We start from the raw sequence: 26,227 nt of genomic DNA on the forward strand, positions 1-26,227 counted from the left end.
AAAATGTGGTCACGAAATAAATAAATCGAATTCTCCCGATAATTATATAATTTCATGTAAAAAACGAAAGTGACATGCAAGGACCACGAATGTGTTTAAATATTAAAAAAAAACATTCCTATATTTTCATTGATCAATCAAAAGTTTAAACACACAAAAGTGTTTCTATATCACGAAATTATCTAGTTCGCTTAAGATTTAAATAATAATATGTTCCAATTGGAACAACAATTTGTTTTAAATATAAAAATAACTAAAAACCATATATTCATCTATTTATTAAAACTTGTTTAAATTGTAATTACTGAAAGGCAAGTTTCTTTTAATCCATGAAAAGATGAATTACTCCTTTCAAAATTCCTAAATTGCAATCCATAGCAGGAGATATTTTATCCTGCTTTTTTAGACACTGTTTAGGGCTTTTTTATCGTCTAGATTCATGGTAACATTTTAGGTAAATTAGCGAATTCTAGAATAAGATTAAAAAAAATCCATTTTAATTAAAAGTATTAAATTTTAAGACAAAAAAAATCGTATTATTAAATGTTTTAAATTTCTAAATAAGGCCATCTTTGTCCAAATTTGCAAAATTCTGGCCATTTGAAGCCGCCATGTCGCTCCTGCGCTCGCCACGCGAGGTTAGCGCTGAACTCTTTAGATTTATCGACATCCAATCAAAACATGACACGTCACATCAATGAATCTATCCCTGATAGCGTCCAGATTCTATATTCCTTGGAGGACGCTTCCACGACTGATCGTTATTTAACGCAGTTTCTTTCCATCGAAGAAGCGAAGAACAAACAAGATCTTTGAATCATTTCTTCTTCTTTTCTATCTTTTTTTTTAATCAAAGAGAGAACTTTTTTGTTCAGATATGGCGTTAGCTGTTACTTCTTCGTCTGCAGCGATCTCTGGATCTAGTTTCTCGCGTTCAGGGTCTTCTGCTGATCGTAAAGGTACAAATTTTCCCCCACTTTCTCGCATTTTCTGGGTACCCATATGGGCTTAATTGATTATCTATCCTTTTCTTTTATGAATTTCGTCTGGTAAATTGTTATGGGTGGGTCGGTTTTCTTGGAGGATTCAGGCATGATTTTTAAGTTCATTTCCCCCTATATTCTTTGGGGATTTCAAATTTTGAGCACTTTATACTCGGATTCCAGAATCTATCTGGTGAAACGGAAATTGTTTTGCTGAAATTTAAGCTGGGTTTGTCAAAATAATTGAGAAGTCGAATTTGGGGGTTTCTGTTTCAGCTCCACAAATCAGCTCTCTGAGGTTGTCGGATGGAGCCCATGTCGCAGCTTCTTCGGTCGTGCATATTTCTCAGAGACGCTCCTCCGTAAAACCCTTGAACGCTGAGCCGCCGAAACGCAGCGAATCCGTTGTTCCTCGAGTGGCAACAATCTCTGCTCCTGGTGAGTTTTTTTTTCCTTCGATTTTTTGTTTTCTTTTTCTGTCGTTTGCTGTGTCTGTTTGTGCTGATTCCGTGTCTGAATTTCACAGAAGTTGAAGAGAAAGGAACTGTTGAGGATTTCGAGCAGCTTGCAAAGGATCTCAGCGGTGCTTCTCCGCTCGAAATCATGGACAAAGCCCTCGAGAAATTCGGAAACGACATCGCAATTGCCTTCAGGTGATGAAATTTCTGATAAAGGAAAGGTGATCTTTTGTGGGTGTTTGAATTCAAACTTTGTCGATATCTGAATCTGTTGTTGTGTATTGCAGTGGTGCTGAAGACGTAGCACTGATCGAGTATGCTCGATTAACCGGGAGACCCTTTAGGGTTTTCAGCTTGGACACTGGTAGACTCAACCCGGAAACATACAGATTCTTCGACGCGGTGGAGAAACACTACGGAATTCGGATCGAATACATGTTTCCGGATTCGGTTGAAGTTCAGGGATTGGTGAGGAATAAGGGTTTGTTCTCTTTCTACGAAGACGGGCACCAAGAGTGTTGCCGTGTGAGAAAGGTAAGACCTTTGCGTCGTGCCCTGAAGGGTCTTCGAGCTTGGATCACCGGGCAGAGGAAAGACCAATCGCCCGGGACAAGATCCGAGGTTCCTGTGGTGCAAGTCGATCCGGTTTTCGAAGGGCTGGAAGGTGGGATAGGTAGTCTAGTGAAGTGGAACCCTGTAGCTAATGTCGAAGGTAATGATGTCTGGAACTTCCTGAGAACGATGGACGTGCCCGTGAACTCGTTGCACGCTCAGGGTTACGTATCGATCGGGTGTGAGCCGTGCACGAGGCCGGTGCTTCCGGGTCAGCACGAGAGGGAAGGAAGGTGGTGGTGGGAAGATGCAAAGGCGAAAGAATGCGGTTTACACAAGGGGAATCTCAAGGAGAGCGGTAATGGTGATTCAGGAGCTGGCGAGGAGAAATCCGCCATTGTCGAGGATATATTCGAGAGCAAGAACCTGATCACATTGAGCAGAGCAGGAATCGAGAATCTGATGGCACTCGAGAACCGTAAAGAGCCATGGATCGTTGTCCTCTACGCCCCTTGGTGCCCATTTTGTCAGGTAACTGATCCATCTTTCCGCCATTGCAGAGCTAACCCAGGTGGAGAAAGCTGACAACTTTTATGGTTTTGTTCAGGCGATGGAGGGATCGTACGTAGAACTGGCGGAGAAATTGGCCGGAAAAGGAGTGAAGGTGGCGAAATTCAGAGCGGACGGTGACCAGAAGGAGTTTGCGAAGAAAGAGCTTCAACTGGGGAGCTTTCCGACAATACTTCTGTTCCCGAAAAGTGCTCCGAAACCCATCAAGTATCCGTCGGAGAAGAGAGACGTCGATTCGCTCATGTCATTCGTGAATCTTCTCCGGTGACAGTCGTCTGAACTGAGATGATGATGAACTCGTCGACCGACCCTCCTTTTTTTTCTTTCCCTTTTTGGTGAGGAAGTGATTGAGATGAAGTAATGATTCATCGAAATCTTGTTTGATTATGAATCGAAAAGAATAAAAGGGACTCTTGTATCTTTTTTTTTTTAAATGTAATATAGCGTGTTGGGTTTTCTTACAAAACCCTTCGGCCTGTCCTTTTATGTCCTGTTTCTCTTCTCTGATGTAAAGAGGAAACTAGCTCGTGTAATGGAATGGATGTAATTTGCGCCAAAACAAGCTTGTTTTAAATTAAATCTGATTCTATATTTTTTTCCCCGAACATATGATTCTGTAATTTTATTAAAAGTGAAAAAGGAAAAAAAATTAACACATTATTATTATATAGTTTAATCGCAACTCTGTTCACGAGTTTGTCATAAGATATTACGATTTTATTTCTCTTTTTGTACCCTCAACAGTACCACATATACACATACATGTATATATAAATATGTATATATGTGCATGTATATATAAATATGTATATATGTGCATGTATATATAAATATATGTTAATATATATATGTATACATATGTACACATTCATATAAATATATATACATATGTTCACATACATATACATAAGTACGAACACATACATATACATATATACATGTGTATATATATGTGTATGAATGTTATGAACATGTATATATGCACGTGTTCATATGCATATGTAAGAGATATATACATAAAGTTGGATGATTCTCCAATCGTTTCATATGGTCAAAATTAGCTATATATATACACACACACACGTATATTAACTACAAACATCGTATTTGAAACACAAACACCTTCCGGAAAATTACATAATTTTTTCATTAGGACTTGGGTGTTTTATATTAAATTAAGATGATGAATATCACTTGTCCAACCAAATCGTTTACAGTGAAACCAAGAATAATTAATTCTATGGGGAGGAGTAGGTCATAACAAAAACCAAGCAAAGATAAAACAGGTTACATGACAAAACTTGCCTTGGCAATCTAACTGCAAACGAAGGGTCAGGCGAGGCGTGGAGGCTTGAGCAAGTATACGTCCCTCACCATTCCTTTCCCTATCTCTCCCACCTGCTTTAGCTTCTCTTCCGGATTTCTACCTTCTTCTTCTCCTTCTTCTTCTCTTTCTCGTTTCTGTTACCATTCTCCACACTCAGGGGGAAAGCAAACTCTCTAATTCAAAAGAAGGTTTCCAGGTTACGTTCGTTTTATTTACCTTTGAATTGGGTTTCTCCCACGTTAGGCCAATCACGTCGCCTCCAATATGGTCGTACCATGGCTTCAGCGTCTTTATCTCTTTCTGCACCGAAACGAGACATTGAGCCCGAGAAGCCGATAAGACTATGCCACTTTTGTAGTATTTTAAAAAAATTGTTCAGCACTTGCCTGTAACTCCCGCACGAAGCACTCTGTGGGCTCGAAATTCACCATTAGCTTATCTTTAAGCTCACCGGGACTTCTCTTCGAATCTCTATGCAACAAAAACGGGTGAAATGCGTTGCTTGCTTTTCCACGGGCCACGTGCTTACCTGCTCCGTGAAAGGGAAGGCCACGTTAACAAAAACAGATACACAGTAGAGAGAGGTACGCATGGAAAGGAAAATGGATCAAGAATGGGACCTTGGTTAAGTTCAGATGGAAATAGAAGACGTTGAGGGTAAGGTAATCTGTCTCTATGGAGAAGAACAACCGCATCATAGTTGTTCAATGGCGTCCTGAAAAGGCACTGCAACACACATTCACGAAATTTAATTCGATCATCTAATGACAACAATATCAGAAAATAAAGAAGATTTTTTGTTATCAAAGCTATTCCATTCCAGTGCATCTCTCACCCACCTCCCATCGAACCGAATCATTCTGCTCATGTAATACAAGCTTGCTTAACAAGTTTGCGCTGCTTCGGGCATAAGCAACCAACCTTTTCAGTTCCTTTATCAAAGCATAATACACAAGTGAGCTCAAAGAACGGATACATAATAATAGAAGAGTACTATGAATATTATGAATGATTTGTTTTTTTTTACACGCTTATTAAGGCTAGCAACTAACCAACGAGTTCGGTGAGTTTCTTGTCCAGGCTTCAGATGCCTTGTCATAAGATGTAGCCAAGAACATTGCTGAACTTATATTTTGCTTGTCTTCCTCGTACCCTTTCCGGCTTGACATAAAGTTATCCTATGAAACAAGAATGCGATTATTGAGAAAAAAGAGAGCTTCAGGAGTATAAAAAATGCATTTCTATCAATCTGGCACAATAAAAGAGCGCTCAACTAGACATAGAAACTTACATTTATCTCCTTCTCGTCATTTCTGCTCAAGTCATCGTTTATGTCAACAATCAGCGGACAGAACATCCAATCATAGTCTGCTAGTAACCTTAAGAACCTGTTATACAGTCCAGCAAAACAGAGACGCTACTTTCAGTTTCGGCTTCCACACCAGGATGCTGAGTTGATTTTCATTTTCCAAAACATAAAAAATATGCAAGTGGAAACAAACCTTAAGAACCCATTAACCCGTGAGCAAGGAACACCAAGTGGCAGAGGTTTGAGGAAGACATGTGCTACCAAAAGTTCAACAGCCTCTTCCATCAAGCAAGCCGAAAAAAGATGTGAAGCAACCCATCGTTTTGCAAACCTTCAAGAGCATTCACGTAACAGCTAAGGATTTGTAACATGCAGCAGAAGAACCCGCAAAGAGGCTTAGCTTTTACCTGACAACTGGCGCATATATGGGAAAGCGACCTTGCAAACCATTGATCATGCTAGCATGCTGACTGCGCAAAAAAAGCATTTTATCTGTGGATTGAATTCCCTTCATTGGATCAGCTCCACCTGCAGTTCAGTAGAAGCTCAGGGAAGTTAGTATCACTATCACATAGATCTATCCAGAAGTAGTGGAGAAAAGATCGTGCAATGGAAGCATCTTACTTTCTCTTTTCACCAAATTGAGGCCTCTTTCATGCAATATTCTCAGGCGAAATGCATAACCACCCATGAAAACATCAACATCATCCTCTGTAGCTGTACTTGGTATTCCCTCACTGTTCTGAAGGCTGTCAGCATTTTCATTATAAAAGACATTAAGACAGGGAACAGTCTAGATAGAGAACACTGTGACTTAACAGCATGAAGTGACAGCAATAGCTGCTTAACCCACCTCTCTGCAATTTTGAGGAGGAAGGCAGATTTAGTTTTCTCAATGGCCAAATCATCCATAGGCCAATTACCAGACCCTTCCAGCTACAATTTCATATCAAAAGAAAGGAGAAATAAGGGTTCAGAATAAATAGTCAAAACATTAGGGTTAAGATAAATAATCAATGCAAGACTCAGATACAAACTATTTGGGAGATGGATCATACCTGAATCATGACCTCCATCGCTGGAATGCACGATGGCGTAAGCTTATGCAATCTTCGAGCATCAACCTTTTCGTTGGCCACTGGGTGAGGCTCAGGAGGGAACACAGATGTAAACCGGAGAGCTGTGGAAAACCAGCAAATCCACAAGAAAGCAACTCATTATTGCTTAATCAACTACTTCCTTGTAGATGCTCAAGGCTCAGTCCAAAAAGAAAGAAGAAGAAAACAAAACTTCAAGGAAATAGAAACTGTGACTAGTTCTGACAAGAAATCACTAAACCTTTTGAAAATTACCTGAATCTAAAGGCTGAACACTAGACACTTTCAGAGGAATATCTTCAATCTCACGCAGACATTTCGATAAAACATCAAAAGCTCCAAGTAAAGATCCAGATAAAGAAATAGGGTCTGGAAATCATACAGTATTATCGAGTTAGACAGTGACCTTGATACAAACACTCAATGAATGGGAAAAAACAAATGGAAAGAAAATGATAGAATCAGATACAAAAAGATGAAATCTACCTTTATCACCGCTGATCAGAGAGAAATCGAGTTGATCCACTATTTGCACAATGTCTTCGGAAGAGAGTGAAAGATGACGCCGAAACACGTAATCAATAATTTGTTTCATGATAAGATGTCTGGTCCAGTGATGAGTCTCCCAAACTTGAACAATTAAAAGGCATTAGTCAGCTTGCACTAACACAGAAAAGAACTTCATAGTTCTGCTAAAACAACGTAAATTTTCCACCTGTGCTTTCTGCAATTCTTCCGTCCTTAAATCTCCTCAACTCAGCCTTTTCCCCCCAAAACTTCCGGAACTTGAGAGACTACACAGAAATAAGATTTAGTATCACACCAGGAGAAGAGGAAGATTAGAATTATCAATCATGGATATACCTCTATCTTGTTTTCTGCATTTGGCCCAATATCGACCATTCTAAAAGCCTTCTCGACAGAACTGACTGAAATGCCAACGAACAATGCTTCTGTGTCAAGCCCAGACAATCCCTGGAGGATAGGTTGTAGGACCAGGTTAGGTTTAAAAAATGCACATTAGGATAAGTAAAACAGAGAATGTCCAACTCAAATACATTACATTCTCTATATGCCAATCCAGATGGGTATTCTTCCAAACAACCCTAATTAATTTTGCTCTGTCACTCAGTCCTTGATGCAGCAGGCTATGCACTTTCTGCTCATACATTCTCCAACACTCCTTATCCAAACAAAATCCTGACGTGTAGACTGTCGTTTTCCCTTTTAGATTTAACCTAAGAAAATGGCTGTTAGGATAGAAAACTGGCAACCAACATGAATGTGCAAAACTAATTAAAGGACAGAATCACATGAATTATATGGTGTAGTTATGTTCGCCAGATGCTAAGGTACTTCAAGAAACTAGCTGCAACTCATGCATTAGAGTGATAGACATGAAAAAATCTGCATAGTCTAGAAATTTCATACCACCTTTCCATATGTAGAAACCATTCATACTTCATCCTGATTAATTAGCCAATAAGAACCAAAAGCGAAAGGAACATTTACCTTATGCAATAGTCATACTTAACAAGATAATCAATCTTAGTCATGAAAATATCCTCGAACCCTCCATCTCTCGATTTCCCCATGCATTTAAGCGTCAAAGCAGCCTCATCTTGGAGCTGTGTGGACAAGCAAAAGAAAAAAATGGAACGCTACGGTGAACACGACCAGAGATGTGAGTCAGAATTCCAGAAAAGCAAACTAGATCGAATCCTAGGTGAGCTTTCAGCTTACAGTACCTCCTGGAATCCAACACTACTCATCCGGAAAGCCAAATTTACATGGCTGGATGAATCACATAAAACAACTGGAAATGACTGCCGAAACTGCGCCTTCTCCTGAAAGTCAAACGTTGACAATTTGTAAATCACAATATGCAGAAACAGTGGACACTTGGACGTACACACAATAACCTTCTTTCATGCAATGCAAAATTTCATAATATAATCAGTCGGTAAAACAAACCAATGTTAACCCGCTCCCTATGTTAACAAGACTGGGTGGCTCCATAAGGGACAAAGCTTGATTACCTGGCAGTGCATGCAAAACATGCTAAACCTACTGCCAGGGATATAAAATCTAAAAGATTCAAGAGTTCCATATATTGGGCATCAGATGGACATATTCGTTAGTGCCTTTCAGCAGGTTTTCGGTAACGAAATACTCATACCAATGTCGCAGAAGACAGCATAGTAATTTCTTTCTCTTACTGTTTTAGTACAATAGGATCAAATTGCATCCAAACCAGATTTTCAAACAGGAAAAAATGATTATTAAAAGGACATAGACTTGAACTGTCAAACATGTACAAATAGACCAAGAAAGAAAAACGATAAACTTATTGCACCTCTTTGGAGACACTTTTTTCGTTCTGTGGTGGAAAGTAGAGGCCCCTCTCCCATAGTTTAGAGGTGGCTGCCAAATAGTGGTGACAACGGCAAAAATGAATCAGAAAGAACAGCCAATACCATGCATATTCCCTTTTGAAGCATAGAAATGCAGGAAAAAAAAGGAATATAAAAAGGAAAAACAAACTAACCCACCATAGGACATATTAACATATATACTAATTATCCACAATCTTAATAATAAAAGTACAAGACAGATAGTGGCAAAAACCGTCAAAAGCTGGCGTACCAATGAAATCCAACGTAACTCTAAATATCTCCAGCGCCTTTAGTGATTTGGTAATCTTGTCATGGTTCGCAATGTATGCAAGAATCATAGAGATGAGAAATCCATTTAAACAATCGTGGGCATATATTGAGCTCCTTTGTCTCACCCAAATCTGCACCAAAATGAAATTGTTGATATCCAAGGTTTCTAAATAACACGGTGAAGCTATAACTCTCACAATATTAAACACCATACCTTTAACAAGACCAAGGCATCGCCCAATTCCTTCCACCCAGAGAAGGTTTTCTTGAGAAACTCCGAATTTTCCTCCAAAAACATGTCTTCCAAAACGCTTGAGTTGTAAGTTGGTGTAGGCTGAGAGACACCCTCTTTATCATCAATACAAAACAAAATTTAATAAATGATGCATCAATATATTGCCAATTAAACCCCGTTAATATTTACTTGAATTAAGAATTACCATGACTCGCAGAGCGGACATTGTTTCTGTTCAAACTCAATTTTGCAACGTTAAACAACGATGTAGCTGCAGGAATTATTCTTACAGAAAACCCAGGCACCTCAACAAGCTTCTTAGCTGCAAATAAACAGTACCCGGTATGAAGAACAATGCCAAAGAGCAAGCCTATTCATATCCTGGAGATAAAGCCTGGTATTTGTATGATCCAAAAAATTCGAGCACACCTGGAAACACAACTAGGATCGGCTTCCGGGCCTCGTTCTGCAGGGTTGACCATTCGACCTTCGCAAAGGAAGACGATAACAACAAATACTTTCTGATTACACAGAGATATAAGCATCGTTTAGCATGGTAACGATGATTCATGTAGTCCTTCTCGTAAAAACACTCCTGCAAAAATCCATAACTTCTTCAATGATATTCTGCGGTTCAAATTGGGATACTCACACTTATAGGGATTTGCAAAAATAGGAAATTAGCAACAAAACTACCTTAGGCAAACGAACAAGAAGATCAACATTGGAATCAGGCTTTGCCATGCTATGTATGGAGTGACTGCCACAGAGTTTGAAATCATTTGGCTTTGGCTTCTTGAAATTGAACTCTACTTTGTCCGTCCTGATGTCCCTAATGAAACCGGGAGCCAAATCTGACCCAACCTGTGGAAATCAAACATGATCAAACATTTTTCCCTAATAATGAAAAATTGCATAATACCAAGAAGTAAAAACTGTTCCACGACGGCCATGAGAGTTCAGGAAAATAAGAGGCCAACCTTCAGATCCTCTGGGATTTTGGCAATAGCATCTTTGATCGACTCAACGACGCCGTCGACAAGTTCGGTGAAAGACGGGACGTAATCTAGACGAACATCTTTCAACAACTCGTTCACCTTAAAATCCAGAGAGTCCGAGAAAGCAGCAGTGTCCAGCTCCATTCCTCAGCTCCGACCAGAAATCTGACTCACGAACGAGGGATTAGGGTTTAAGAGAGGAAGAAAGGGTTTACACTTCACATTACCGAATATGCAAATTAGGGGTTGGCGCGGGCGGGTAACTGCGATTTTTAGAATCGTCGTGGAAGACCGACATAGAAGAATTAGAAAGACCGACGTAGATACGAATGATCCTTACCTAATTCGCGGGAGACAAAGGCAGGGGAAATCGAAAAAAGGGAAATGGATGGAAACTCGCCGGAAATCTGACAAAAATCTGCCGGAAACTCAATTAGCGGCGCCACAACAAACTATAGAATGTTAAAACTCGAAGACAACCCTGATCTGAGAATCGAAAAGAGTCTGAGGAAAAACCAGAATCGAACACAATCTGAGTAAAAAAAACAGAAAGTGAAGAGGAGAGTAGAGGACGATGCCAAACAAATCAAAGAAGAGATAGCCTTATTCACAGAGAGCAGAAGAAGATGAAGAAAAGACCCTGTTATCGAAGACGAACGGCGGTGGCTCTACGATTGAAAGGCCCAGAGACAGCGGAGAAAGGATGACGACGATGGCAAACTGGATCTAGGGCACAGAACAGAAAAGAAAAAGAGAGCTTCTCGTTCTTTCTGATTCGAACTTGTGTTCATTAGGGTTCGATATCACGAAGGTTCAGGCTGGGTTTTAGGTCTCTGTATGAAGACGGAGGCTAGGGCTTAAACGGTAATTTTCCGACACTGGTTTCTGGAAAGCAATCATACGGGCCTACATTTGTCTCAGAACGAACCTTCTGCGTGAGTCAGATGCTTTGAACTGGAAAAAGAAATACTTCCATTTTATATTTTTTGAAAAATAATATATAAAAACCTAAATTTTTATAAAAATTCCAGATAAACATCTAAACAATAAAACTTTCCAATAAATACCTAAATTTTTAAAAATTCTATATAAATACCTAAATTTTTGAGAAATTTTCTAAATAAATACAAATTTCAGGTATTTTTCAAATAAAAATAAGTGATGATATTAACGAATTTTGAGTTTATTTGGAATTTTTTCAGAAATCTATGTATTTATATATGATTTTAAAAAAATTCAAGTATTTATATGAAAATTTTATAGTTCAGATATTTATATGGATTTTTGTAAAAGTTTAAGTATTTCTATGCGATTTTTCCAAAACAAAATTAAAAGAGATTTACAAAAAATGTGTGCTCGATTAAACCAAGCGAATCCTGATTTGATATGATAATCGAAGCTGAAATTAACCGGAATAACCAAACCATCGGTATATGATCTCTAACACTGAAATTAATCGAAATAAACAGACATCGTATTCCCATCTTGATGGTTAAGTGACAAAGATGATCAACAACAACGGGTTTAGTCAAAATGTCTGCTAACTGATCAACAACCGAGATGTAGAAAGGCTTGAGGACTCGGATTTGATCCATAGATGAACATAGTGATAATCTAAATCTATATGCTTCATCCTCACGTGGAAAACCGGTTTATTGGCGATATGAACTGCAGAAATGTTATCACAAAATAAAGAAATACATTTCTGACAGTAAATGCTCATCTCATGTAACAAAGTATCAATCCACACTAGTTCAAAGCATGTTTGAATCATTGTTCTATACTCGGATTCTACACTACTTTGCGAAATAGTTTTCTATTTTTTCGATTTCCATGAAACCAAGGAATTCCCAAGGAAGACACAAATCTGTGATGGATCTACGAAAATCCAGGCAAGAAGTCCAATTTGCATCGGTATAAACACTTAACTGAGTATCTGAAGTAGAAGAGTAGAATAAACCTTGAGTAAGATTTGATTTCAAATATCGAAGAGCACAAAATGCATCCTAAAGATAAGTCATTCTAGGAGCTGACATATATTGACTCAGCTTGGTAACCGAAAAGTTGATGTCTGACCTAGTAAGAACAAGATAGATTAGCTTACCAATAAGCTTTCGATATTGCAATGGGTCATCAAACAAATCATCAGATTCCATTCCAAACTTCTCTTGAGTTTCTATAGATGTAGCAACAAGTTTGCAACCTAACATGCCAAAATTCTCAAGCAATTCCAAAGTATATTTGCGTTGACAAATAGATATACTTTGCCTTGACGAGCAGTTCTAAGCCTAGAAAGTAATGCAACAGGCCTAAGTCTTTAGTTTGAAAGTAGGAATGTAGTGTCGACTTGAGAGCATAAATCATATCAGAATTGTTCTCTATAATCAACATAGAAAAGGACAACAACAAGATTAGTCCCATCTCTTAATAAAAAGAGAATTGTCGGATTAAACCTGTAATAACCCTATATCAAGGAGAACTTGATACAATTTTTTATTCCATTGTCTTGAAGTTTGTTTCAGGCCATATAAAGAACTTTGCAATTTACACACTGCAGTTGAAGAAACCTTCTCCTCCTGAAGATTATAATAATTTGGAGGAATTTTCATATAAATCTCCTCATCCACTACAAAAAAAATTGTCATTTTCAACGGGCAAATCGTTGGAAATGGCCAAATTTTCGTTGGAAATTAATGTTTCCAACGGATATGGTCCGTTGGAATTATGTTGGAAATCAGTACCCGTTGGACAACCGTTGGAATTTCAACGAAATTTCCAACAGACTTTCCAACCGCAATTCGTCCAACGACAAACTGTTGGTCCATGGAATTTTCAACCGAAATCAGCTGAAATATTTCAATGAAAAATTCAAAATATATTCTCAATCCCGACCCTAGCCACCAACCCTGACACCCATCCTCCTTACTACTCCGGCATAATCTTCTTAACTCTAGAGTTTCAACTGATAATCATCCAACTGTTCCAAGTTAAATTTCTAATATCATATAACATTAATATATATACATATATAAATGTTTATATATAGATATTTATATATATATACACATATACATATACATACACACATATATATATTCATGTATGAATATATTATACGTATATATACGTATAAATATATATACATATATACACACATTTGAATTCATATATATGTGCATAACATATATATGTAGTATAGATATATATATTAGTGGTGGACGTTTCGGCTCGGTTCCTATCGAACCTAAAATTTTGATATTTTTTTCCAAACCGTACCTTTCAAAATTCTTGAACGGTATATTTTTATTAAAACCGAATTTTTCGAAATCGAAGCGAACCGAAGTTTATAAAATTTCCGAAAAACCCAATTTTTTTTAAGAAAATCTAAGAAAAATCGAAACCAAAATCGAATTGAAATTTTATTGGAATTTTTTTCAACCGAAATCCGTTGGAAATTTTCAACCGAATTCCTTGGAAATTTTTAACCAAATTTTTCAGTTGAATACGTTGAAAAATCCGTTAAAAATTTCCAACGGAAATTGTCGTTGAAACGTCATTGAAAAAATTTCAAGGACAAATCCATTAGAAATCGGTGATTTTTTTCTTGTAATGATCCAAATCTCCATTCAAAAATGCACTACTAACATCCATTTGGCCAATTAACCAATTGTATTTCACAGCTAAGTCTAACAACAATCTGATAGTGGTCATCTTAGTTACTGGACTATAGGTTTCCAAGTAATCAACACCCTCCAATTGGGAATAACTCTTAGTCACTAAATGGCTTTATGTCGCTCAATAGAACCATCAACATTATATTTAGTCTTAAAGACCCACTTACAGCTCATTGCATTCTTCCATGCAGGCAAAGAACAACCAGTCTAGGTTTTCCTTCTAGTCAGAGCACTAAGTTCAAGTTTCATGGTCTCCCTTCATTTTCCAAATTGTGCAGCCTGGGTATAGGATTGTAGTTCAGTCTCGGTGGTGATGCTGAGAGCGAATTGTCGATAGGAAGGGGAACGAATATTATAGGTCAAACAAGCAGACAAAGGGTATGGAATAACATAGAGATATTTTGAAGAAGATAACAATGGTAATCAGAAAGATAAGCAGGTGGCTTACAATGTCGCTGTGGTATGAGATTAGCATTTAAAGATTCACAAACAATACCAGGTGTATCTGTTTCAGAAAAGGAAGACAAAGGTGAAAGAGACAAAACAGAAGAAGATGCAACAGGAGACGCAGAAGGAGAAACAGATGGGACAGTAGACTAAAAAAGAAAAGGAGAAATAGAATTTGAAAAGATATCTAATGTTGATTGTGAAACAGAAGACTTGAAACATAATATATATTCATGAAATATAATATTACGAGAAGCAAACAGAGCATTAGACTCAAGATTAAGCAGCTTATAGCCCTTTACTCCATGGAGATAACCAAGAAAGATGGCAAACACAACTTGAGGACTGAACTTATGTCTGCCTTTAGGCAAGATGGACACATAACGTAGACAACCAAAAACCTGCAAATGAGTATAAGGTTTGCGAGTGAACAACTCAAAAGGGGTTTTGTTATCCAAAAGAGGAGACATAGTTCGATTAATCAAGTAAATCAAGGTAAGAATACAATCACCCCAACAACACAAAAGAACATTAGATTGAAATAAGAGAACCCGAGCAACATTCAAAATATGTTGATGTTTTCGCTCAACAATCGAATTTTATTGAGGTGTATAATGACAAGAAATTGATGAAGAATGCCTTTTTTGGCAGACAGAGAAGTAAATGACAACTCTGGAGTATTATCAGTTCGAACACTTTTAATGAAGTATTAAACTGATTCTCAACAAAAGAGATGAATTCAGAAAACTTCTGTAAAATATCACTCTTTGATTTAAGAAGATAAACCCAAGTACAACGATGTAGTCATCAACAATTGTAAGAAAGAAACGGTGACCATCAACAGTTGTCTCAGAAAATGGGCCCCAAACATCAACGTGAAATAGTTAAAAAGGATAAGAAGAAACATGGAAGGAAGTTGGAAATGATAGATGCTTCTGCTTAGCTAGAGGACATATAGAAACACGAAAAAGAACTAGTGTTTATAAGAGTAAAGGAAATCTGCGAAAGCCCGAAACTCGGGGTGTCAATTTAGGCCCAAGGTCCGAAACTCGGCCTAGCCCAGTCCGAAAATTAATGGTTTTGGGTCTATGTTTTTTGGACCGAAAAAAGGGATTTCGGGCCAGGCTCAAATCGGACTTCGGGTTCGAGTCGGGTCAGTCTGAAAACCCAAAATTTAGGAAAAAAGAAAAAAAAATAACATTTACAAAGGGAAATAAGCGGGCTGGCCCGATCTGGTCTGACCTGACTCGAGCCCGGAATACATAGGATTGGGGTTCGAGCTTAATTACATAGGCCCAAAAAAATCAGGCTGGCTCGAGCCCAAATCCAAAACCTTTGGGTCGAGTGCGGGCTCAGGCTGGGTTGAGTCGGGCTGGTCTGATTGACACCCTTATAATGAACTTTAGTGTTGGAAGGATGGTCAAGACGACGAGGCCATAGATCAAAAGTTGTAGTCGAAAGAACTATGCATAAAGGATTGGAAAGGGAGAATGATGGTGGAGAAGTATGTTGCATCTCAGAGATATATAGGTTATGCACTTGAACACCCTTGTCAAACCCCGAGTAAGGCTCTGAATGACATAAGAGTCACAAAAAAAATGCACAGAACAAGAGAATTGTTGAGTTAGAGAACTAAAACTTGGAAGATTATAATGGAAAGAATGAACAAATAGAACATAATACAAAGTCATGGAAGAAGACAATGTCACAGTATCAAATTGAGTAATTTAGATGAAAGAATGATTAGGAACGAAACATATACATATGGTATATCATAAATTTCAGAAAACAAATTCAAATAACAACAAACATGTGTACTAACACTTGTATCTAAGATCCAAACAGCAGAGGAAAAAGTAAGGTATGGAGTGGAAGTTGAAAAAACAAGGTGAGGAAAAAGGGGTAATACCTGATGATGGTGGTAAAGGCAAAGCAAAATTTGAGTCCACGGAGAAAGAATCCTGACCCTTTTGCTGAATAAGCAGCTGTGCCAAAAGCGATTGAATTTGTTCCAGAGTGTTCTTCCCTGCATGATCATTACTAGTAACTTTTGCGATAGACAAGTTATCACCAGCGTCCAATTGAGAATCAACCATATTAACTCTGTTTTGAAATATATTAGAAGATTGAAATCTAGGCTTCGACGAGTTGGATAATCTTGAATTCCAACCGAGGTGGTCTTATACCGCGGAGGGTACCCATGAATGCGAAAACATCAATTAACAGTATGACCAAACATTCCACAGTGGTTACAGATAGGCCGAGAACAATTTGGAGTGGAGAAAAAATAACGAATAAAATGATTGAGTAGGTTTATTTGAAATAATACGAGAAATAGAAGGTGAAACAAGCTTAGAAAAAATGGATAGGATCAGAGAGAATGTCAAGCATTAAAATCTGACGTCTAGCAGTAGAATAAGGTGTACAACCCCCATATGTACATCTTTTATAATTATACATAGGTAATTTCTCATAAAGTTTCATGTCTTCCCATAAGGTGCTTAACTTTGTAAAATAGGTGTTTAGATCTAAAGATCCTTGATGCAAACAATCAATTTGATGTTGAATACTGTAAATCTTAGAGACATTAGTCTTATGAAAACAGTTTTCCAATTCACTCAAGATGTTATTATCTTTGTCCATGTAAGAAATTAAACTGGCAATTTTCTGAGTGGGCAACATTATTCAACCAAGTGCAAACTAGCATTATTGTGCAACCACGAACCTAAAGAGTATTCATTCTTCACATGTTGAGGTAAAATACCAAGAACAAATCCCAGTTTATTCTTAACCAAGAACGCCTTCTGGATAGATATAGACCAAACATCATAGTTAGCCTCACCACGAAACTTATCAGAAACGAGAAAAATACTGGAAGAGTCGACCGCATGTAAAAATAAGGGATCGAAACAAGTATCCCTCGAATTCGATGAAGAACCAGAGTTAACAGAAGAGACGGGAAAATGAGCAGATAACCAATGTGAATCGGCTTAACAAATCAATGACATCGCCAATTGCAGAAAGAAAGTATGCTATGAATAATAAATGGAAAACACAAAAAGAGGGACAAATATTTTGAAAGGGGATGGTTTTTATTTCGAGTTTTTTTTTTGTTTTATTTTTTGGATTTTAGTTCTAGTTTTTGTTTTGGTTTTTCCATTTATAATATTTGTAAACGGGTTATGAAGTTGTAGTTTTTAGAGTTTTTAAATTTTAAAAACAAACAAAAAATAACCAATCAAGTTTTTATAAAATCGCTTTTTCTAAAAACTTGGAAAACCACATTGATAAAAAAAATCAATTAAAAACTAAAAAACTTTTTTAAAACCAAAATTCAAAAAACAAAAACTAAAGTAAAAAACTCAAAATAAAAACTAATACCTTTCAAAACACAATAATTTTTTATTTTTCATTGATTTGTTTTGAATCAAAATGACTTTCTAAGTTCTAGGAAAAAATAATTTTATAAAAAAACTGAATGATAAATTTTTTTTTTCATTTTTGAAATATAAAAACTCCAAAAAAATCTAATAAAAAATCTTTTTAACTATTTAAAAATCTTTCACCTTTATGACACATATCCCCTAATCTCACCACAATATTATACAATTGGAAACCACCTCTGAAAACCGTTCTCTCTCTCAATTCAACCGAACAAAAAATAACCGTAAAATTACAAAGAATAAGAAGAAATCACTTAACCGGTTTAAACCAATCTTCTCCTCCTCATCCCTCACTTGTGGTTAGCCAATTTGGACCTTGTCTTAGCTTCGTTGTAGAGAACCACTCCCATGACCGTGACGGCGAAGCTGGTGACTCCCATCGCCGTCACCGGATTCCGGAAAATCATCACTGACACTCCGGCCGCCACCGCCGCCTTTCCGTTGCCGAGCACCTGCAATGTCAGAGCGCTCGTGTGCTTCGTCACTAAGAAATTCACCAGATACGCAGCTGCGGCGTTTCTGAGTGAAGCTTGTCAGATTCAGATGTTAGGGAGATCCCCTGAACCACCGATTTCAGAGGCCTCCTAGTCGTGGATCCGAGACATACGAGGAATCCGAAGAGGTGGAATACCATTTCCTGTTTTGCATCGATTAGGTATGCACATTAATTATATACCCACTGTTTGTTCCTTCATCACAAATTGCTTCTTAGAACGTAGACCAAGTAGCTATCCATCCTGCAATTTAAATTGTTGGAATAACCTAGGAGATGTAGGTATCATGGTTTCACGGTATCCTTTTGAAATGAGATGCATCTCAAATTTGTGCTGGAGAGTTCACTGTCTTTATCTGGTATTGCAGGATGCTTTAAGAACGTTCTTACTTGATCGTTCAAGAATTCCAGGCTCTCTTAAGTGACTGCAAAGACGTATTGGATGAGACAACCACAATGAAAGAATTGGTATACTTTGCTAATCTCAAGGAGCAGTTTGAAATTGTTGTTGATCATTATATTCAGGTGATGAGCAAGAAGAGTTTCTTTCTTCCCGAATGACACAATACAAGTAGATATGGTATTTTGGCCAGGCTTGTTCAATTCACAATTATCTGATTTTTTTTTCTGCCATCAGCAATGGGAAGCAAAGAAAACATTGGAGGTTCTCCAAAAGTCTCCAGTTCCTGTCGAACTTCAGGTACATCGAACCTCGAACATGCTGCGAATGTCTGTTGCCTTCCAATTTAAGTCAGGCTACCACGTGTACATTATTGAGTACGAAGCTTGGTTTCTGGGACTAGTAAAAGTAATTAGAAATCTAAGTTTTATTTTATGCTCTGTATGTGTTGATTCCCTTTCGTGATCGGGTTTTAACCATTCTGGTTCAGACCGAGCGTATACTCGATTTACAGAAGTAACTGACATTGCTTGGTAGTGAAACACGGAGGGATGCAAACAGTAGTCTCCCTGATGAAACCATGACTGGTACAACTACTGCAGAGAAGGTAAGGAGATTCATTTTCAAGGCAACCAAGTTCTTCATTTAGTTTCTTCGTTTTATCCTTTTCTCTTGAGCATTTTTTTCTTGGATAATTTGGCTTGACATGCCGTCTTTTATCACGAGGCAACTCCGGTCAAAGCTGGACGACATGGTAGCCAGTGAATGTCCATTCTACGGAGAATTTATGATCAATGAGATCAGTCGGCCTTTTATTAAACCCGAGGAAGCACAACATGCTGCTTCATGGGACATCCAGCCGAAAAAGGACATAGCGTTTCAGAGGACCATTCCGTTGCCTGTTTGATTGTCAGCGTCCATTGCAGGTTCATTTGATATACTATCAGCGTGTTTCCTGTTTTGCTCATGTTGTTTGTAAACTCGTTTTTGTGTGATTTCTTCTTAGACTGAGGCTGGCATAGGGGTGTGGATATTGATCTTTGGGTGCTCTGTTATGGATGTAATATGCGTGCATGATTCTCGATAGAGAACGATCTCAGAATTTATCGATTCTCTTTGTGTCGGAGCCTGTTTTGCAAACTCCCATGAAAGGTTTCTTCTCCTTCTAAGGATTCTCTTTGTATCGACTGATCTTCCCGGACAAAGGCAGGGATGGACACGAAAGAGACATGCAAAACCAAGGCACTTGCTCTTCATACTTTGGTTCTTGCTGCTTTTGATGGTTAGGAAAAGACACAAGCAGTTTCATTGATAGAGAAATGTTACAGTTGTTGTTTGACAACGTAAACAAATCTAAAACCTACAAGAAAGCTCATTCGCCATGTTTATGGCGAGGGATCTTAGTACCAACGTGGAATCTTAGGATTTTGGAAAGAAAACAGATAAACTGCCGAATTGAGATTAATGGAAAAGAGGTTACACAGTCTGAGAAGTTGATTTTTGTGAGCCCCTCCCTTACAGAACAGGCATATGCCAAAACCCATCCCGATGCTTATAATTGATATATGGTCTGTGCCTCTCCATAACGTGGCTCCTTCACCTGCCGTGGCTGCTCCTCCCTTCTTCATTCCTCTTTCTCTTCCTCACACAAGCTCTGAGCAGCTTACCAAACTCTCCTCGGAAGCAAAGAACGAGATACACAATGCCTAAGAATGCATTATACATACGTCCTAGGTTAAACACCCGAAAACATATTACCCGAAAATATACTATAATATATGACTTTTTACTTGTTCTCGAATACAAAAAACCGTGAAAAACGCGTCCTTGAGTCACCGGTGAAATCAGAACGAGACTCGGGTATAAAATGCTCGATAAACATCGGGATTGACGTAGACGGAATCAAACCTACGCGTTAAGGCTTTCCTAGACACGGTTGATCACTAGACATGGGACTTATATCGCTAACCGAAATCTATACCGGGATTTCCGATTCCTTTCCAAACTCATCTCTCGAACCATTCCTAACCTAAGCACATAGGATGCTTTGACCCTAATCCGAATACCGTATAATCCCTTTTTTTCCCCCACCCCGTGCTTCTAGGACGTTGAAGTTGGCGGCTATATATTTAATGATATACTCATCCCACAACTTATACCCGTGCTATCAATATTTGATACACTCGTGTCCTCGAACGATATTCGTTAACGATTTACGGACAGAGGAGTGTCGGAATTTTTCTGAGCCACTAGGACGTTGAAGTTGGCGGTAATATTTTTATTTGATACTCGTCCCACAACTTAGACCCGAGCTATCGACATTGGATACACTCATGTCCTCGAACGATATTCGTTAACGAGTAGCAAGACAGAGGAGTGTCGGAATTTTTCCGAGCCTCTAGGACGTTGAAGTTGACGGTTATCTTTTTTTTTTTAATACTCACCCCACAACTTAGACCCGAGCTATCGATATTCAATACACTCATGTCCTCGAACGATTTTCGTTAACAAGTAGCGGACAGAGGAGTGTCAGATTTTTTCCGAGCATCTAGGAAGTTGAAGTTGATGGTTATCTTTTTATTTTATACCCGCCCCACAACTTAGACCCGAGCTATCAGCATTCGATACACTCATATCCTCGAACGATATTCGTTAACGAGTAACGTGATAGAGGAGTGTCGGGATGGTGTATAAAGGTATTTTTCGGTCCGGTGGACCTCGCAAACCTATAACTTTGGTCGTCATGATTCTTAGGGAGATATATACACTTGGCTCAGGAAACAGAAATTCTTTCTAAAACTCAGAAAACGACTCATCCCACAATCTAGTAACCAACGATAATAGGTTTTCCTGAACAGCTTAGTCTGACAATCCACCTAAGTCTTAGGCAATCTAAGAACGTCTTTCCCTTTGTTATCTAAGCAATGCAAACCGTCTGTTCTCTACTTATCATCATGTTTCACCATCGGACTCAGAACGGTTATGCACGTGTTCCTACATGCATCTAACGAAAAGATACAATGTGATAGCTATGTACATGCTCCTAAAATCCCGCACGCAATGCTACTATATGCTCTCTTTTTTTCGAAAACAAATGCAATAAAAATGAAGAAAACATGCATGCAAATTCACAATGATATGTACGAATGATAGAATGACTTAGCTCTAGGTGATTTCTTCATGTCAATCCAGGCGGAGGCATCCTATGAGCGCATCTAACAATGTTGTCCACTTGAGGCTTCTCCTCGTGCAAGAATGGATGCTCCAACAACATGGTAGCGCTGCTTCTTTCTTCCGGATTGCTTGCAAAGCAAGTTTCTATAAAATTTCTTGCGTCGCAAGGCAGAGTCTCTGGAATCTTGGGCGCATGACCAATCGCTAGGAAAGGCAATATGTAATAATCTTCGCTTGTCGACCAGGGAAGCACTCCAGTGAACATCTCCAGCACGATGCATCCCAACGACCACAGATCGTGTGCCGTCCCGATCTCGCCTTCACAGGCTGACTCTGGTGACATGTATTGCGTTGTTCCGATAAACGGAGTCTGCGAATCTCCTTTCTTGACCTCTCTCGATAACCCGAAGTCTGAAATCTTGATCTCATAGGCCGAGCTGCATGTGCTCATCTCTCTGGGAAACACGAGGATGTTGTCGGGTTTGAGGTCGCACTGAATGTAATGGTGTCCGTGGATGACAACCAAACCCTCGAGAATCATGCGGGTGAACTCTTTGATCAACTGATCGGGCAGTCTTCGATTGACGTGTCTGTCCATGAGATCGGCGAGAGTGCCTCCTGATGCATATTCCATGAACATTCTGAATTCTTTGTCGCCTTTCTTAGTCTCCTTCTGTACCACCCTGTCCCCGTAGCATTGGACGATCCTTGGACAACCTCGGAACTTGGAAAGAATCTCAAACTCTTTGAGAAGATTCTCGGAATTCTCCGGGCTGCTTGTCTTCATGGCGTTGTAAACGGAGCCACCTCCTTCGACGGTGAACTTGACGAGCTTGACAGAACCATAAGAACCCTCGCCAAGAAACTTTGTGATCTGCATCTTCCGCGGCGCCATTGAAATGCAGAGAGAAATCTGAAGGATTTGATCTGCGGGTGAAAAGGTCCTTCCTTTGCATTCGATAACTCATTTGCTGAAAACGAGTCAGTGTTTGTTACTTTGGCAGCAAGCAATCAAACGACGAAGCGTAATCATATCTCATATAACTTGTTTTTTTTTTTTGAGTTTATCACGCTGCAGTACAAATTCTAGAGGGTAAATGAGTCCATTTTTTCAAATTGTTTTTTTTTTTATAAATATATCAACATTTCAAAACCAATTAAAAAGTAGAACTCATAACGAATACAAACTCCCAACTAGATATCTTTTTCCTTTCTTTTTTTTTTTTTGTTGGAGTTCATCATGCTGCACTATAGATTCCAGAGGTAAATGAGTCCATTTTTTCTAATTATTTTTAAAAATATATAAATTCAAAACCAATTAAAAAGAAAAACACATAACGCATACAAATCACATCACGAAAATGAACTAAATGTCTTTTATAATATCGAATCCAAATAGTGTAATACAAAATCACTCGATATCGGTTTGGTTTTTTGTTTTCGGTTCGTTTATAAAAGAATACTAATAATTAATAAACAGGAAAAAAAAATTACAAAATCGTTTGTTTGGATTGTTGGAAGTTTAGAGAACTGATCTCATACCTTAGGAAACCATCTTTTTTGTTTTTGGTACTTCATAAGTGCTAGTTCCATAGTTTTTTTTTTTACAATAAATTAAAAGTAATACATATATGTTGTGTATCTATGTTCATGTATATGTGATTGACGTGTTCGATTGTGAAGATTGTTGTGTCTGAATTGGCGATTGTTGGGTTCTTCCATAACTTCTTACTTGTTGCAGAGGTTATGCAGCTTTGGTATCTATTGAGATTTATAAAGGAAGATTAATGTGGTTTTACTGCGGATATTAATTTGGAAGATTTTATTTATTATATTTTTAATTGGACATTTTATTTGGCAGGTTTAGAAAATTGGAGAATTTTTGTTGAAATCTCTATCGAGCTAAATCTGACATCTAAATTGGGATGAACAAAGTTCAAAATGTAACCTATTAAAATAAAAATAGATAAAAAAAATTTGGAAAATTTTGAGATTTTTTCTATATTTATTCCTCTCTGTACTGTTTATATACAAGTAAAAAAAGAATAAAAAATGAAAACAGAAAGCGTAACAAGAATGTAAAATAGAAAACAAAATTGAAAAAGATTTACAAAAAACGTGTGCTCGATTAAACCAAGCGAACCCGGATTTGATCTGATAATCGAAACTTAAATTAACCGTAATAACCAAACCATCGGTATATGATCTCTAACACCGAAATTAATTGAAATAAACCGACATCGTCTTCCCATCTTGAAGGTTAAGTGACAAAGATGATCAACAACAACGGGTTTAGTCAAAATGTTTGCTAACTTATCAACAACCGAGATGTGCAAAGGCTTGAGGACCCGGATTAGATCCATAGATGAACATAGTGATAGTCTAACTCTATATACTTCATCCTCACGTGGAAAACCGGGTTTATTGGCGATATGAACTGCAGAAAGGTTATCACAAAATAAAGAAACATTTTTTACAGTAAATGCCCATCTCATGTAACAAAGTATCAACACACACTAGTTCACAGCATGTTTGAGTCATTGTTCTATACTCGGATTCTACACTACTTTGCGAAATAGTTTTCTATTTTTTTCGATTTCTATGAAACCAAAGAATTCCCAAGGAAGACACAAATCTGTGATGGATCTACGAAAATCCAAGCAAAAAGTCCAATCTACATCGGTATAAGCACTTAACCGAGTATCTGAAGCAGAAGAGTAGAATAAGCCCTGAGTAGGATTTGATTTCAAATATCGAAGAGCACAAAATGCATCCTAAAGATAAGTCATTCTAGGAGTTGAAATATAATGACTCGGCTTGGTAATCGAAAAGTTGATGTCTGACCTAGTAAGTGCAAGATAGATCAGCTTACCAATAAGCTTTCGATATTGCAGTGGGTCATCAAGCAAATCGTCAGATTCCATTCCAAACTTCTCTTGAGTTTCTATAGGTGTAACAACAGGTTTGCAACCTAATATGCCAAAATTCTCAAGCAATTCCAAAGTATATTTGCGTTGACAAATAGATATACCTTGCCTTGACGAGTAGATCCAAGCCTAGGAAGTAATGCAACAGGCCTAAGTCTTTAGATTGAAAGTAGGAATGTAATGTCGACTTGAGAGCATAAATGATATCAGAATTGTTCTCTGAAATCAACATAGATAAGGACAACAACAAGATTAGTCACATCTCTCTTAATAAAAAGAGAATTGTCGGATTGAGCCTGTAATAACCCTATATCAAGGAGAACTTGAGACAATTTCTGATTCCATTGTCTTGGAGCTTGTTTCAGGCCATATAAAGAACGTTGCAATTTACACACTGCAGTTGAAGAAACCTTTTCCCTTGATGATTATAATAACCTGGAGGAAGTTTCATATAAATCCCCTCATCCACTACAAAAAAAATAGTCATTTCCATTGAAAATTAATGTTTCCAACGGATATGGTCCATTGGTATTACATTGGAAATCAGTACCCGTTGGACAACCATTGGAATTTTCAACGAAATTTCCAACGGATTTTCCAACGAAATTTCCAACGGATTTTCCAACCGCAATTCGTCCAACGGCAAACCGTTGGTCCACAGAATTTTCAACCGAATCAGCTGGAATATTTCAATGAAAAATTCAAAGTATATTCTCAATCCCGACCCTAGCCACCAACCCTGACTCTATATCGAACTCAAAACTCACTTCTCAGTAGGTCACCCATCCTCCCTACTACTCCAGCATAATCTTTTTAACTCTAGAGTTTCAATTGATAATCATCCAACTATGCCAAGTTAAATTTCTAATATCATATAATATTAATATATATACACATATAAATGTTTATATACAGATATTTATATATATTATACACATATATATATACATACACACATATATATTCATGTATGAATATATTATACGTATATATACGTATAAATATATATACACACATTTGAATTCATATATATGTGCATAATATATATATGTAGTATAGATACATAATATATATATATATATATTAGGGGTAGCTGTTTCGGTTCGGTTCCTATCGAACCTAAAATTTTGTTATTTTTTCTCCAAACCGTATCATTCAAAATTCTCGAACGATATATTTTTAATAAAACCGAATTTTTCGAAATCGAAGCGAACCGAACTTTATAAAATTCCCTAAAAACCCAAATTTTTTTAAGAAAATCTAAGAAAAACCGAAACTGAAATCGAATTGAATCAAACCGAATAATATACGCATACCGAAACCATACTATATATATTGATATATATATATATATATATATATATATATATATATAAATACTTATTCATATACATATGTTTATATGTATAGGCATAATATGTTTATACATATCGATATACATATATATATATATATATATATATATATATATAAA

At 37.6% G+C, this 26,227-nt stretch overlaps 3 protein-coding genes and 1 long non-coding RNA gene across 6 annotated transcripts; 2 read left to right on the forward strand and 2 right to left on the reverse strand.

The window, feature by feature from the left end:
* The first annotated feature begins 790 nt into the window (after positions 1 to 790).
* On the forward strand, positions 791 to 3,122 carry LOC104809496 (5'-adenylylsulfate reductase 2, chloroplastic-like). The gene is made up of 5 exons (XM_010535504.2): positions 791 to 959; positions 1,260 to 1,421; positions 1,510 to 1,636; positions 1,729 to 2,524; positions 2,601 to 3,122. The coding sequence occupies exons 1-5, from the start codon at positions 878 to 880 to the stop codon at positions 2,829 to 2,831; spliced, it is 1,398 nt and encodes a 465-aa protein (XP_010533806.1). The 5' UTR covers positions 791 to 877; the 3' UTR covers positions 2,832 to 3,122.
* A 604-nt stretch (positions 3,123 to 3,726) lies between these two features.
* On the reverse strand, positions 3,727 to 11,023 carry LOC104809497 (nucleolar protein 6). 2 transcript variants are annotated; one of them, XM_010535506.2, is made up of 28 exons: positions 10,835 to 11,023; positions 10,536 to 10,602; positions 10,178 to 10,360; positions 9,894 to 10,061; positions 9,627 to 9,792; positions 9,403 to 9,519; positions 9,177 to 9,310; positions 8,943 to 9,093; positions 8,653 to 8,720; positions 8,045 to 8,143; positions 7,809 to 7,924; positions 7,360 to 7,534; positions 7,161 to 7,271; positions 7,012 to 7,090; positions 6,783 to 6,926; positions 6,552 to 6,665; positions 6,258 to 6,379; positions 6,053 to 6,135; positions 5,824 to 5,948; positions 5,607 to 5,727; positions 5,393 to 5,530; positions 5,182 to 5,278; positions 4,943 to 5,068; positions 4,730 to 4,822; positions 4,511 to 4,616; positions 4,277 to 4,419; positions 4,107 to 4,190; positions 3,727 to 4,024 (listed from the first exon to the last, which is right to left on the reverse strand). In XM_010535506.2, the coding sequence occupies exons 3-28, from the start codon at positions 10,337 to 10,339 to the stop codon at positions 3,896 to 3,898; spliced, it is 3,171 nt and encodes a 1,056-aa protein (XP_010533808.1). In that variant the 5' UTR covers positions 10,340 to 10,360; positions 10,536 to 10,602; positions 10,835 to 11,023; the 3' UTR covers positions 3,727 to 3,895. The 2 variants fall into 2 exon arrangements, with proteins under 2 accessions (XP_010533808.1, XP_010533807.1); XM_010535505.2 differs by having other exon boundaries at positions 10,536 to 10,613.
* A 6,999-nt stretch (positions 11,024 to 18,022) lies between these two features.
* On the forward strand, positions 18,023 to 19,778 carry LOC104809498. 2 transcript variants are annotated; one of them, XR_771181.2, is made up of 4 exons: positions 18,023 to 18,414; positions 18,621 to 18,777; positions 18,890 to 18,952; positions 19,143 to 19,778. It is a non-coding gene; the product is annotated as an uncharacterized LOC104809498 (long non-coding RNA). The 2 variants fall into 2 exon arrangements; XR_771180.2 differs by having other exon boundaries at positions 18,028 to 18,414; positions 19,190 to 19,778.
* Positions 19,779 to 21,830: 2,052 nt separating this feature from the next.
* LOC104809673 (mitogen-activated protein kinase kinase kinase 1-like) lies at positions 21,831 to 22,721 on the reverse strand. Its single transcript, XM_010535716.1, has one exon. It carries the CDS (start codon positions 22,719 to 22,721, stop codon positions 21,831 to 21,833), a length of 891 nt encoding a protein of 296 aa, XP_010534018.1.
* Between the last annotated feature and the right edge of the window lie 3,506 nt (positions 22,722 to 26,227).

The sequence above is a fragment of the Tarenaya hassleriana genome, unplaced genomic scaffold, assembly GCF_000463585.1.
Source record: "Tarenaya hassleriana unplaced genomic scaffold, ASM46358v1 Cleome16, whole genome shotgun sequence".
Classification (NCBI taxonomy): domain Eukaryota; kingdom Viridiplantae; phylum Streptophyta; class Magnoliopsida; order Brassicales; family Cleomaceae; genus Tarenaya; species Tarenaya hassleriana.